The sequence below is a fragment of the Capricornis sumatraensis genome, chromosome 2 (genome assembly GCF_032405125.1).
Source record: "Capricornis sumatraensis isolate serow.1 chromosome 2, serow.2, whole genome shotgun sequence".
Classification (NCBI taxonomy): Eukaryota; Metazoa; Chordata; class Mammalia; order Artiodactyla; family Bovidae; genus Capricornis; species Capricornis sumatraensis.
This window is the reverse complement of record NC_091070.1, coordinates 86,494,312-86,508,221: the sequence shown is the minus strand read 5'-3', so window position 1 is coordinate 86,508,221 and position 13,910 is coordinate 86,494,312. Positions and strand designations below refer to the sequence as shown.

At 42.3% G+C, this 13,910-nt stretch overlaps 1 protein-coding gene across 4 annotated transcripts in view; it reads left to right on the top strand.

The window, feature by feature from the left end:
- LOC138073110 (IQ domain-containing protein H-like) overlaps positions 1 to 13,910 on the top strand; it is a 131,559-nt gene that overhangs the window by 66,725 nt on the left and 50,924 nt on the right. For all 4 annotated transcript variants that reach the window (XM_068964604.1, XM_068964603.1, XM_068964602.1 and 1 more), the window contains one exon: positions 3,716 to 4,002. In XM_068964604.1, coding sequence (XP_068820705.1) covers positions 3,716 to 4,002 — 287 coding nt within the window. The remainder of the gene's footprint in view (positions 1 to 3,715; positions 4,003 to 13,910) is intronic.

Sequence of the window (13,910 nt, the reverse complement as noted above, 5' to 3'; positions counted from 1 at the left end):
ACGGAGCAGTTGTGGAGGTCCTGTGGGAATGCTACAACGCATTGCCCCTCACTCTTTAGGAGGTAACAGTATAAGGCGGATATTCTTATATGCTTACCACATGCATGATAAGAGAAGGCTAGGATACAGACCACAGAAGCTATCTTTCCACTCTATTCACCACTGTCAAATGATAACATGTAACATAAATATCTAATAATATCATAATAATAGGGCTTCCCAGGTGACACTAGTGGTTAAGAACCTTTCTTCCAGTGCAGGAGATGTAAGAGACATGCGTTTGATCCCTGGGTTGGGAAGATCCCCTGGAAGAGGGCACAGCAACCCACTCCAGTATTCTTGCCTGGAGAATCCCATGGACAGGGCAGCCTGGCAGGCGACAGTCCATAGAGTCGCACAGAGTAGGACATGACTGAAGCAACATAGCATGCATACACGCACATCATAATAATATCCGATGATACGAGCAGCAGCAGCAACAACCCAATGGCGAAAACAGCACAGTGGAAACAACATAATCAGCACAGTCTGTGCTTACCATGAGCTCCTCGAGGCATGTGAGGCAACTGAGTTCTTAGTTCCCTGACTAGGGATCAAACCCATGCCCCCTGCAATGGAAGCATGGAGTCTTAACCACTAGACCACCAGGGAAGTCCTTAGGCTCTATTCTAAGCACACCTATATTAATTTCTTTAATCCTCCTAACAGCCCTGTGAGGTGGGTACCATTATCACCCTCACTTCACAGAGAAGGAAACTGAGGTACAAAAGATTAAGTAAGTTCCTCGAATCACTCTGTGAATACTTAACAGAGCCAATAAAAGGCTACCGCTGTGCTACTCCAGACCAGAGACAATGGGTATATTTACCAAGGAATACCTCTTAGCTCAGGGTATGAGAGCGTATAGAAAAAGAAAGATCTACTGGGCGTTGCAACACTGCAAGGCAGAGTGGGGTGGAAGGGCATAGTAAACACACTGTTAATGAAATGTTTAGATCGGACGGCCCACAGTCTAACAAGAATGCTGAGAAAGGATTCTTCACGGGTGCGGGGAGAAGCAGAGGGCAGTTATACTGTACAATCTCTAGTGTCCTCTCAAATATAAATTTCTGTGATTCTACAAATTTCCACATAAACTCACTACCAGAAAAGTAAAACTAAGTCAACCCTGTGCATAAATGGGAGAAAATAAAGTAGGTAGGCACACCAGGTGTACCTGACTTGACTTCCGTGACTCAGACGGTAAAATATCTGCCTGCAGTGAGGGAGACCAGAGTTCGATCCCTGGGTTGAGAAGATCCCCTGGAGAAGGGAATGGCAACCCACTCCAGTATTCTTGCCTAGAGAATCCCATGGACAGAGGAACTTGACAGGCTACAGTCCATAGGAGTCTCAAAGAGTGAGACCTAACACTCTCTGAGCAACTAACACTTTCACAACAAAAAATGGTTAAGAATAAAGGATTTTTTCAAGTTATGAGGGGAAGACCCTGAAGATCTCAGATCCATGCATGACAGGATGTTAGGAAGTTTCCAGATCTTCCAAGGTCAGTCTGCAAACCTTCCTCTAGCCTATTTATTTTCATGTGAGCTTTGTAGATTAGAAAGGGTTTCTATCTCACATGAGCTGTACAACCCCAAGCTTAGGCTTTGTCTCAGCCTCCATCATTTCTATCCTTTCTTCCTCTATTTCAGCCGTGTTGTAAGTGCAATACTTATTTATAGGAGGAAGAGCAAGCTTTATTGAGACACTTTGATAGACAAACAGGCTTAACGCTAGGAAGTGACTAGGACAAAATCACACAACAAGTGCGTGGTGAGTGGGAACGCAGTTAGAGCCCACAATTCTAGCACGTCTCTGAAATCTGGTTCTGGGGAGTCATGTGTTTTCAAACCTATTCTCAGCTCTGAGCCCAGAGCCTACGTAAAATGATTACTGACTGAGCAAAGCTGCCCACCCAGATTTCCTGTCCCTAAGGCCACCATCTCCTGCCATCTTCCCTGTGGCCTGTTTCATTTCATTTCTACTCTCTGAAGTGAGCTTATAGTCGCAAAATGTGCTATAGATTTGATTTCTACATTGTCAAAGCATTATATCAAAGGCAATACATTTTTTAAAAGGGGGATTAATTACTTCAAAAGGAAAAAAATTAACACTGAAAAGACTGTGGTCCTAATACTGAGAAGACAATACAAATAAGCTGCTTTGAAGTAAAATAACCTTGTAACTATAAAGGACAAGTGTTTTCACTGGAGCATCATCTTTCAAAATGTAGGTGATAGTAAAAGCCACAAAGTTTTCTGCATCAGAGAGACTCAATAGGTTTTTTGCTTGTTTTCATGCATTGCTATTATTGTTTTGTCACTTTCACCTTGCTAAATCTCCAGCAACCAGTGTTTAGGTACAGCACACACTCGAAAACCTCATTTAAAGAAAAGCATATCTCAAACCAACCAAGAAGATGAATTAGCTTTCCTTCTGAAACTCAGTTTTCTTTAGGACCAGCTTCAACCACACTTATAGACATTTAAGGAAAGAGCCTTTTATATAAAGTAATAGATAGCTGCATTTGAGACATTTTTAAATCTCAGGATTTAACCATATATGCTGTTCAAAGCCTGTGAGCATAGGTCACCTCCCAGCAAATTCCCAAAATACATGTCAAATTTATCTTAATACTGTTGGGCTCCAGAGGCTGCCTTGTCTAGGAACACTTTTAAATTATGTTATCTAATTCTTCATAAATAATATTCAATTTTTTTTCTATAAAAGGGATATATACAGTAAGATTTACAGGCTAGGCCCAAAGACAGAAAATAGGGCCATGTAAACTTTGTGGGCAGGCTTCCCAGGTGGTAAAGAATCTGCCTGCCAATACAGGGGATGCAGGTTTGACCCCTGGGTTGGGAAGATCCCCTGGAGTAGGAAATAGCAGCCCCACTCCAGTATTCTTGCCTGGAGAATCCCATGGACAGAGGAGCCTGGCAGGCTCCAGTCCATGTGATTGCAGAGTCAATTTAGTTTAGCACCTAAACAACAAATTTGCCTCTGTGATTTTTGCTATTCAGAGCAGAAGGTGAAATAAGATAAATTATAAAGCTCCCATTATCAGCATGGAGCAAGCTTACCTGTTTCTCAAGAATGGCAACATTTTCTGGCTCCATATTTTAAAATGAACCAGCTATATATAGAAGTCCTTTGGCTGACATAATGGTCAGTGTTCTCTTGTGTCTGATAAAAGCCCTAATCTGTCAGAACTCGAAAAAGCAGTGAAGTTGAACAGGAAGTGCAGTGGTCCTCAAGGTACAAACTGGGGCCTGTGGGCAGTTAATTCCCCCTGAGGGATTTGCTATAGACCTCAGGTTCATCATTTAGAATGAATGGGCATAGGCTTGATATCTTCCTAGTGTCTTGCTAGTTAGGATCAAAACCACCACTCACTGAGTCCAACTACACACCAAGCACTGGACTAAATGCTGTAGATCACAAAGGTTCACAACAGTCTGGTGAGATAGGTCTTACTATGCTGATTTTAGAAATGACAGAAAAGAAATTTATAGAATTGAAGCTACTTGCCCAAAGTCTCACAAGACATGGCAGATGCAGGCTCTGAGCCTGAGTCCCTCTGCCAAAGCCTGGGTTTTTTCCTCTTGCTCTTAATAGGCACAGTCCACACAAGTGTGTCCTTTTACCCACTCCATGCTTTTCCCCCCAGGAGGCGTGATTGAAGCATACCCACCTTCGGAGAGTATTACCAATGTGACGGTGGACATGCTGATAGAACCCAATGGAGAAATCAGGCTGCTGTCAACAGGGGACCAGTTTCATGCTGAAGGCCCATTCATCTCCTCCGGGACCACCATGCCTCAGACCTCAGTGGATCCCCAAGTTCTCAGTTCTTTGTGCCTTCAAATTGGAAAGGCTTGTAAAATGAAAAACGTGATTGGTCACTTTTCCATAGACCTGGTGACTTTTATTGATCCAAGCACCATGGAGCAGCAGGTGAGTTGACTTGATGCCATGTGAAATACTGAAATATGTAAAGACTCCAATACCATCCATGCTCATCCAACAGGGACCATGAGGGAGCCTCCAAGATTCGCTGCTCTTCTGATGAGCTGATTGTATATGGTCCATGCTAGTGTGGGTGAGATCGTGCTTTATGGCTGTAAAGATGGGACCAGTGTTACCAAGCAAAGGGTTCATTGCCCAATGGGCACAGAAGCCAATACTATGGCACAGCATTTGAGAAAAGATTTTATTTTGAGGTCAGCTGGCAGGAGACAGGAGGTATGGCTCACGTCTGCATCTTCCCTGATCTGGGGTTTAGTTGGTAAAAGCGTTGGTACACGGGGCAGGTTTTCACTGAAGGGCTTTGGGACTCAGCCATTTATGATGAGGTGTGGTGAAGGAGACTTTAACACCAGCTCTTCTGGGATGGCAGACCCGTCACTTCAGAAAGGGCTCCGGCAGTCAGGCTCCAGTCTTGTCCTGGTCCTTTGGTTCTGTGGAAGGAGAAACTTTGCTTTTGGGTGTTGTCTGAGGTCAAAATTTTCTCCTCTGTGCAGATTTTGGCTGTATGACTTGTGGTTTTGTTCTCTTGTCTCTGAGAAACAACTCAGTTTCTTGTTAGAAGCAGTATAGGTCCAGTTTCAGGCTAGTTCTGCCAATACCCCAGGGTCTCCTCATTCAGTACAGCTGGAGTTTAAATCGCTGCAACTTATCCTGATGGGGTCTGAGTGCTGTCCATTAATGCTCTGTCTGTATCTTATCATGAGACTATTCCATGACATTCAGGGAGGGAACCTTTCTAGAATCTGTTCTTAAACAGAGAGTCAATCACTAGCAAAGAGGTAAGAGTTCTTGTTTCTGTCCCCTTTCCTTATCAGTAGTTCATCAGCAACCTAGGTGGTCAATTTTTTCTTCTTAAAAATGTATTGGAAAATACGCATAAATATAAGAAAGCCTAAATACAAATATAATGAACCAAGACCACCTCCAGTCCTGTGTACTCCTTGTCAGTCCCCCTCACATGGCCCTTCCTCCTCCCAGAGGTATCCATCCTCTTGTAATTGGGACTTATATTCCTTCCTATATCTTTATGCTTTCTAGTGCACATAAATGTTACTCATCCAGGTTCATTTGCCTGACATGCATCAAGCCAAAATGCTGAAATACTGATGTCTGCGGCAAAGAAAGGGTCTATCCACAAGGCAGTCAAGCAAGGAGAACGGAGAACAAGTCTCAAACCTGCCTCAAAGGGCTTGAGATATTTATGGGATAAAGGAGCAGAGTGGTCTTAGGCTTGGGAAGCATGGGGACAGGTGACTGGAAATGAGGAAAAGGTGAGGGAATCATTCTGCACAGGAGTAACTACCAAGCAACAGGCTTCTTCATGGGAACTGCTCAGCCGTGCCTGACTCTTTGTGAGCCCGTGGACTATAGCCCTCCAGGCTCCTCCATCCTTGGAATTTTTCAGGCAAAAATAGTGGAGTGAGTTGCCATCTCCTACCCCAGGGACTCTTTCAGACCCAGGGATCAAACTCGTATCTCTTGTGTCTCCTGCATTGGCAGGTGGACCCAGAGGGGGTGTGTTAAAATGGAGCACTTGTCATTATCCAAGGGTAAATTTTTATCCTCTGATGTCAAAAGGTCACCAAACTGACACTCGGGCTGCCCAGCTGGAGGGTCGGTGGTCCTACCCAGTGTTAACCAGCTCAGCCTGAATTAGACACAGCTGACTCCAAGTTTCTGAGAAACAGCTCAGGCAAACATACTGTTTAGGCTAAGTGCACTTGGAGGACACACACTTTTCTTTAAATAGCTGCAACGAAAATGACCTTGATCAGTGAAGGCAGATTGCAGGTGTAATGGATTTATAGATTTAATATATAGCTTAATTTTTCTTGTTTTTAAAATTTTTTATAGATCATAACATCCTATGTATTCTACTACAACATGCTTTTACTTATTCAATATTTCATCCATGAAATATTCTGCATCTATACAGGTGTGCCTTTGATGTACAGTAATTCTAGATAACTTTTAACCTGTTTGTTTTGCCCCCTTCTCCCCCTGCCCCAGAAATTATAATGTTTAAATTCACTAAGACTACTTGCAAAATGTTCAGTTCCTCTTGCATCGGTGTCAGTGACCACAGCTCGGTCTAAAGGAGGGAATGGCCTCCTGCCTTCCCTCTCCTGATACCCTCTGCCCAGCCAACGTTGTAAATAAACTTCAGTTGTTTTATTACTCTCAGTTTTACAATTCTCCATTTCAGTCAGATGATAATTTCAAAGCATTTTGTTTATGCTTCGAGCAGTAGTTTTCAGTTTGTTTAATAATCATTTTCCATTTGCCTTCCTGAACCCTCTGCTGGTTCTGCATTCCTTTCTCAGGCCCACACATGGAGAGAGAAAAGGACAAATGGAAGGGCATGCGGGAATCAGCGCGGGATGGAGGGAGGACAGGAACAATACCCTCTGGAAAAGAGCTGGGTGACAAGGAATCAAGGGGAGAAGCAGGAGAGGATTTCCCCTCCCAATGTCTGTCATGAGAAACAAAGATCAAACCTATGATCCCTGGAGCAGTAGGGACGATGGAACTGTGGGGACAGTTGACTAATGGTTTGTATTCATTCAAGTTTGATGTAGAGAGAATTGCACCCATGGCAGTGAGAGGTATCGTCCTCAAACACAGAGCTAGTGCTGTTCCAGGACTTACCGCCCTTCCCAGCTTCAGGGACAAAGGTCCCACCCTTCACAGGGCTGGCCCCATGTGCCTTAACATCCTTTGCTCACACCAGCTTCCCCTCTATTTCTCTTTTCCAACCCCTTACTCATCCTACTGCCTCCTGCCACAGAGCTTTTCTTTACACATGCCACCCCTCTGCCTGAAATGCTCTTGCCTCTTCTAGGTAACCTTCTCATCCATCATAGTTCAACTCAAGCCAGCTTTCTCAGGGAAGCCTCCCCCAAACTTCCTGACAAAGTCAAATTCCCCTGTTGTAGATTCGCATATCATCGTGTATCTCTCCTTTATACCACGTGCTTTTGTTACAATTTCCAGTTATTTACATGATTATCTGATTAAAGCTGTTAGATATATTTTATCTCTTTTTGCTTGCTGCTTAGTTCTCAGCCTATCTCTGACCTGGCACAAAGCAGGTGTTCAGTAAATTATTTGTTGAATGAATGAAAAATAGAGGCGTTCTAGCAGATGTTGGATGGTGGTGGTAAGACTTTTAGAGAAGAGCTCAAAAATTAATTGATGGGTGGGATAAATAAATATTTATCCAAGATGGTCTGACCTTATCATACTAATACTTCACCTTGTCTCTTCCTGTTAATACTTTAGTGTACAGCCATTTGCATAACAATTTTCAATAGAATACTGGAAGAAGCTCTCAGTGAGCACACAGAAAGGAGTTTCTACACTGGCAAGGAATGTATGCTAACTCTCTGTATATAATAGATTATTTGAAAAATCACTGGTATCTACTTTTGCCATTTTGCAAGTGACATCAGTTTGGAAAACATTTTATTTTCTCTTCTAGCTCAGCTGCTTTTTGGTGCTAGTGAAGAGATTGGCATATTAGCAACCTGTCATTTTTTGCCAGTCTAACAGAGGGACTTGTTTTCTTTCTTGTTGTCTTCAGTATTTCTTTCATTATTAGTGAGGATGAACACCTTTACTATGTCTATTGGCTATTTATATATCTTGTCTTAATTGCCTTATCATTAAACTATAATACAAATGCTGATTTGTTGAAATTCTTCGTATATGAGAAATTCCTTCCAAATTGTATATGAGAATGGCTCAGATGGTAAAGAATCTGCCTATAGTGGGGAACTTGGGTTCAATCCCTGGGTTGAGAAGATCCCCTGGAGAAGGACATGGCAACCCACTTCAATATTCTTGCCTGCAGAATCCCCACGGACAGAGGAGCCCGGCAGGCTACAGTCCATGGGGTTGCAAAGAGTAGGACATGGCTGAGCGACTAAGCACAGCACACAGCACACAGCACATAAGAAACTGTTATTCTTTGACTTTTATACATGTTACAAATACCTTCTCCAGGTTGTCACTTGTGGCTTTTTGCCAGTCGTGTTTCTCCACCATAAAATCACCATTTTTTCTTTGTAATTGATTAGTAATATTTTGTGAAAAGGTATTCCAAGGAATATCTTATTCCTCACCAAATTGCCAGACAAAACTTAGTATCCATTGCCAACTTTCTCCTGGGCCACCCACCATGATCACAGTGGTAATTTTCTGTTTCAATCATTCTTTTTATATAGATTAGTTGGAAATTTTCTGCAAAGAATTTTTCCTTTTCCATCTTTTATTTATGTATGTAAGCATGTATGTATTAATTTTTATACCAGTTTGAGCTTGTAAATTTCTAGTCTCTTCAGTCAGTTGTATTTTGACACTTTCATTGTTTTGATGCCCCAGTTGTCCCAGATTTGTCTAGTAGGAGAGGCTTTAGAGTGGTTCTTTTGATGTGTCCTCATCGTTCTTTGAGTGTTGTCTTACTTTCTTACACAATGAGATGTTCCAGGTTCATTTTACATTTTTTCTGACCCAGACTTAGAATCAGCCCAACAGCTCTGAGTCACCTTAGAGGAGGATGGTATTAAATTAAGGTCTGAGATGTTAGTGCTATCATTGCTACTGGAGCATCATTGCTCCTGGCTGCTCTCAGTGGACAGAGCTAAGACATCTATGTATTATACATACACAATACACACACACACAAGCAAATATACATACACACATATACATACATGCATCCATGACCATTTCTGTATCTGTCCGGATATATGTTTTAAAACCATGGATTCCTGCCAATATCTCTCATTGTAATCTGACACTTCAAGATTATTCTAGACTTCTGTTTTTCCGTACTTACAAATATCTTCTCCAACAGTAAGAAACCTGAGTCTTTTATCTTCAATATATTTACTTATTTCCTCAGTCAATTTGTTTATTGCCTCAATGTAACCAGTCTCCCAACTAATTCTGTTATCTTCTTCACCTACCACATCTGTAATTGCATAATGAACCTTGTCATTTGTGCTTTAAGTTTATTTGTAATGCTCTTCATCATACTAAAATTTCAAATAGTCAAATCTAACTCCCTGTCTAAATTACTGCATAATAATAATTTCTAAATTATTATTGAGCTTATCATTTTCTATCATCTTCAGTTTTATCAGCTATAAAATGAGTTGATTAGCTTGACTTCTGAGTTCAAAAATTATTTATTTCAATAGTATTTTCATAGTGCCTTTGTATTAAAACTCTAGTAATAATAGTAAGAATCCACTTTTTAGAAACATCATAAGAAAATTTTTAAAAACTTACATTAATATATATTGATGTAATCACATTGTTAAGGGAAGTAAAAAACTTTGAATAGATTAAATTCTAATAATAGAGTATTTGTTAAACAAATTATGATAGATGAAAAGAATCAAGTGCTAGGAAGACAGTAAAACTCAAAGTTTTGAAAAATATTTACAGGAAACTGTTTATAAACAGTGGAATGGTAAAATACAGATTATATAAGAATATATGTGTGACTTCCCAGGTGGTCCAGTGGCTAAGACTCTGCACTCCCAATGTAGGGTTCAGTTCAGTTCAGTTCAGTTGCTCAGTTGTGTCCAGGTCTTTGTGACCCTGTGAACCACAGCATGCCAGGCCTCCCTGTCCATCACCAACTCCCAGAGTTCACCCAGACTCATGCCCATTGAGTTGGTGATGCCATCCAGCCGTCTCATCCTCTCTCATCCCCTTCTCCTCCTGCCTTCAATCTTTCCCAGCATCAGGGTCTTTTCGAATGAGTCAGCTCTCCACATCAGGTGGCCAAACATCAGTCCTTCCAATCAGCTTCAATGTCAGTCCTTCCAGTGAACACCCAGGACTACCAGGTTTGATCACTGGTCAGGGAGCTAGATCCCATATGCTGCAACAAAAGATCCCACATGCAGCAACTAAAGACCTGGCACAGACAACATAAAATTAAAAAAAAAAAAAAAGAAAAATAGGGGTTTACCTGGTGGCTCAGTGGTAAAGAATCCACCCACCAATGCAGGAGATACAAGTTCGATCCCTGGTCTAGGAAGATTCCACATGCCTTAGAGCAACTAAGCCCATGTGACACAGCTATTGAGCCTGTGCTTTAGAGCCCAGGAACTGCAGCTACTGAGCCCACATGCCGCAACTACTGAAGCTCGGTGCCCTTGAGCCTGTGCTCCACAACAGAAGAAGCCACTGCAGTAAGAAGCCTGTGCAGCGCATTGAAGAGCAGCCCCCGCTTGCTCCAACCAGAGAAAAGCCCCTGCAGCAACAGAGACCCGGTACAGCCGAAAATAAATAAATTAAAAAAAAATAGACAATAGATGTAATATGGAACAATTTTATTAAAAGAAAAAACATATATTAATATATGCAGAACAAGAAGAACCTAAAGAGATACGCCGAGATGTTACAAGTCATTATTTCTGGATCAAAGAATTGAGGGTATGATAGGCAAAGTAATGACCTGGCAAAGATGCTCATGTCCTAGTCCCTGAAAGTGGTGAAGATTACCACACGTGGTAACATGCACATGTATTAGTAATTAACTTAATAATCTTGAGATAGGAAGATTATCTAGGATTATGCAGGGGACAGTGTAACCACAAGGGTTTTGCTGGCTTTGAAAATGGAGGAAGTGACCATGAGCCAAGGAATGCAGGTGGCCTGTAAAAGCCAGAAAAGGCAAGAAAACAAATACTCCTCTAGGTCCTCCTGAGGGAAGAAGCCCCCCTGACACCATGACTTCAGCTCAGTGAGACTTCTCATTTTTGACCCTTTAAGTTGCTAAGTGTGCAGCAGTTTGTTACAGCAGCAATAGGGAACTGATACAGAGAGTTTTTTCTATTTCGCTCTTTATGCTTTCTGCCTTTGCCTTCTCAAAAGTAAGCATGTTTTATAGTCAGAAAAAATATATGCGTAATGATAATCGTAAGTAATGATAATTATAATGCACATACATGATCTTACATCCACATATGTCTTCAATCAAGATGGGAGGCAGAAAGCTGAAGTGACTGAACCCATCTCAGACTCTCGCTCTTTGGCCCCAGCCAGGCCTCCATAACATAACGTACCATGCTGTCCTGATAAGAGCAGAGGGGCCTGGGAGCCAAGGAAAGATGGGTAAAATGACAGTGGTGCACCAAGGACAGGCCCACAGCTGAATCAGTCCAGACGAGAGTGGGAAATCCTATCCAGACTGGAGATGAGAGTGTCCCATTCTAGGGTAGCAGAATGGAAGAAGAAATGTAATGTTTAAATATTGTTAGCATCATACAGAACACAGGGTCATTGGGAATAAAAGGAAAAGAGCCAATCCCCGGGAGGTGGAGCTGGTAAGAGCATAGTACAAAACTACCTATGTCCACTTAGAGGACTTATGTCCAAGATTCCAGTACCCTAGGAATGGGGAGATTCCAGGATTTCAGAGACTCCATGCAGAATACATGGAGCTATAAGGTAGCCATTTGGGAGACCTGGCCTTCCCACATGCAGATGAGGAGAGGGATCCAACCCTTAAACGGAGAGCAGCAAAAGCTATTTCCATATCCCAATGGGCCCTGGATCCAGAGTCCTTGATGGGCAATGTCTACTGGTTTTCAGGAGGGACATGAAGCACCTACCAAAGACTTCAAATTGAAAAGACACCAACATGTTCACTGAACAAATGCCTTCCCAGGGTCTACTCAGTCCCTATGCTGGGTGCTGAGGGAACATGAAACATGTTTCCTGTCATGAGAAAGTTCATTTCACATCCATCACCCAATTCCATTTCATACACAAGCACACAATTATTTTATACTCTTACTGGTTCTTAGCCATAAACATTACCTCCATGAGATTTGTAAATCCTCTAGAAAGTGCACTCTTCTTGATGTCTTACACAATGATAGTTATATGATAGCCTGTTGATTAATGGACTTTCGGAACTTCTTGAACACCCAGATCTGCTGAACTTACTTGTATTGCACTTTTGGGAAATTCTAAAGGAAAGAATAAGTTGTTTATTGAGCATCTAGTATGTACAAGGAGAAGGCGATGGCACCCCACTCCAGTACTCTTGCCTGGAAAATCCCATGGACAGAGGAGCCTGGTAGGCTGCAGTCCATGGGGTCACAAAGAGTCAGACATGACTGAGTGACTTCACTTTCACTTTTCCCTTTCGTGCATTGGAGAAGGAAATGGCAATCCACTCCAGTGTTCTTGCCTGGAGAATCACAGGGATAGGGGAGCCTTGTGGGCTGCCGTCTGTGGGGTCACACAGAGTCGGACACGACTGAAGCGACTTAGCAGCAGCAGCAGCAGCAGCAGTAGTATGTTTAAGACATTATGGTAGGAGCAAGAGAGGCTGCAAAGATACAAAAGAAGTAGAAGTGCCTGCCCTTGGGGAGTAAGGGCAATCTAACTGGGGAGAAAGGCTTGAAAAATGAATTACAAGAAAAATCTTAGGTGACAACTACATAGAACAATAAAAGAGACCTAGAAAAGGCAATGCCAGTTTAACTGCCTTCTGTTTGGAGCAATCAAAAAATGTTTTTACAGAGTAGGTGAGGTTTGAGCTGAAAGACAATTAGGACTTGAAGGAGGGTTAGAAAGAGTATATTCCAAGTGGGAAAGATGCTCTGAAAGGTGGTGGTAGGAAGGCATAAAACACATATAGGGGAAAAAAAATGATCTAAGTCTTACAAACATCATGACTGACTTGCGTGTGTATGCTCAGTTGCTCAGTCATGTCCGACTCTGCACTCCCATGAACTGTAGCCCACCAGGCTTCTCTGTCCATGGAATCTTCCAGCTAAGAATACTGGAGCAGGTTGCCATTTCCTGCTCCAGGTGAAAAGAGAAAGTGAAAGTCGCTCAGTTATGTCCGACTCTTTGAGACTCCATGGAATAATCCATGGAATTCTCCAGGCCAGAATACTGGAGTGGGGATCTTTCCAACTCAAGGATCGAACCCGCATCTCCTGTGTCTCCTGCGATGGCAGGCAGATTCCTTACCACCAGCGCAATATGCGTTTATGTCATCACTCTCCATGGCTGCTGCTGCTGCTAAGTCACTTCAGTTGTGTCCGACTCTGTGCGACGCCATAGACGGCAGCCCGCCAGACTCCCCCACCCCTGGGATTCTCCAGGCAAGAACACTAGAGTGGGTTGCCATTTCCTCCTCCAATGCATGAAAGTGAAAAGTGAAAGTGAAGTTGCTCAGTTGTGACTGACTCTTGGTGATCCCATGGACTGCAGCCTACCAGGCTCCTCCGTCCATGGGATTTTCCAGGCAAGAGTACTGGAGTGGGGTGCCATTGCCTTCTCCACACTCACCATGGACCACAAGGGAATTCCTCTAAATATCACTCTCCAGTTCCTTTTATATGAACTTGCTAAGCAAATAGGTTGACAAAGATGCTTTCTGTTGAAATCCCTAGGTTAAAAATGTCTGTTTTTAGGTTATTATAAACTTTTGAACCCTGGAGAAGGAAATGGGAATCCACTCCAGTATTCTTGACTGGAGAATTCTATGGACAGAGGAGCCTGGTATGTTACAGTCCATGGAGTCACAAAGAGTCAGACACGACTGAGAAACTAACACACAAGTTTTGAAATAGCTATCACTGTTATGAGCATTGATAGTTTTTAACTTTTTAAAGAAAGGACATCTAATTTTGAAAAAAAAGCTTCAATGAAAACATTTGCAGACTCCTAACAATGGCTCTTCTTAGACACATAAAGTAGCTACAGAAGGAAAAGAATTTTGTTGCAAATTATGAGGAAAGACAAACATGGAGAGCCTGGTGTATGTCAGATTATACATCATATTGTATCTCACG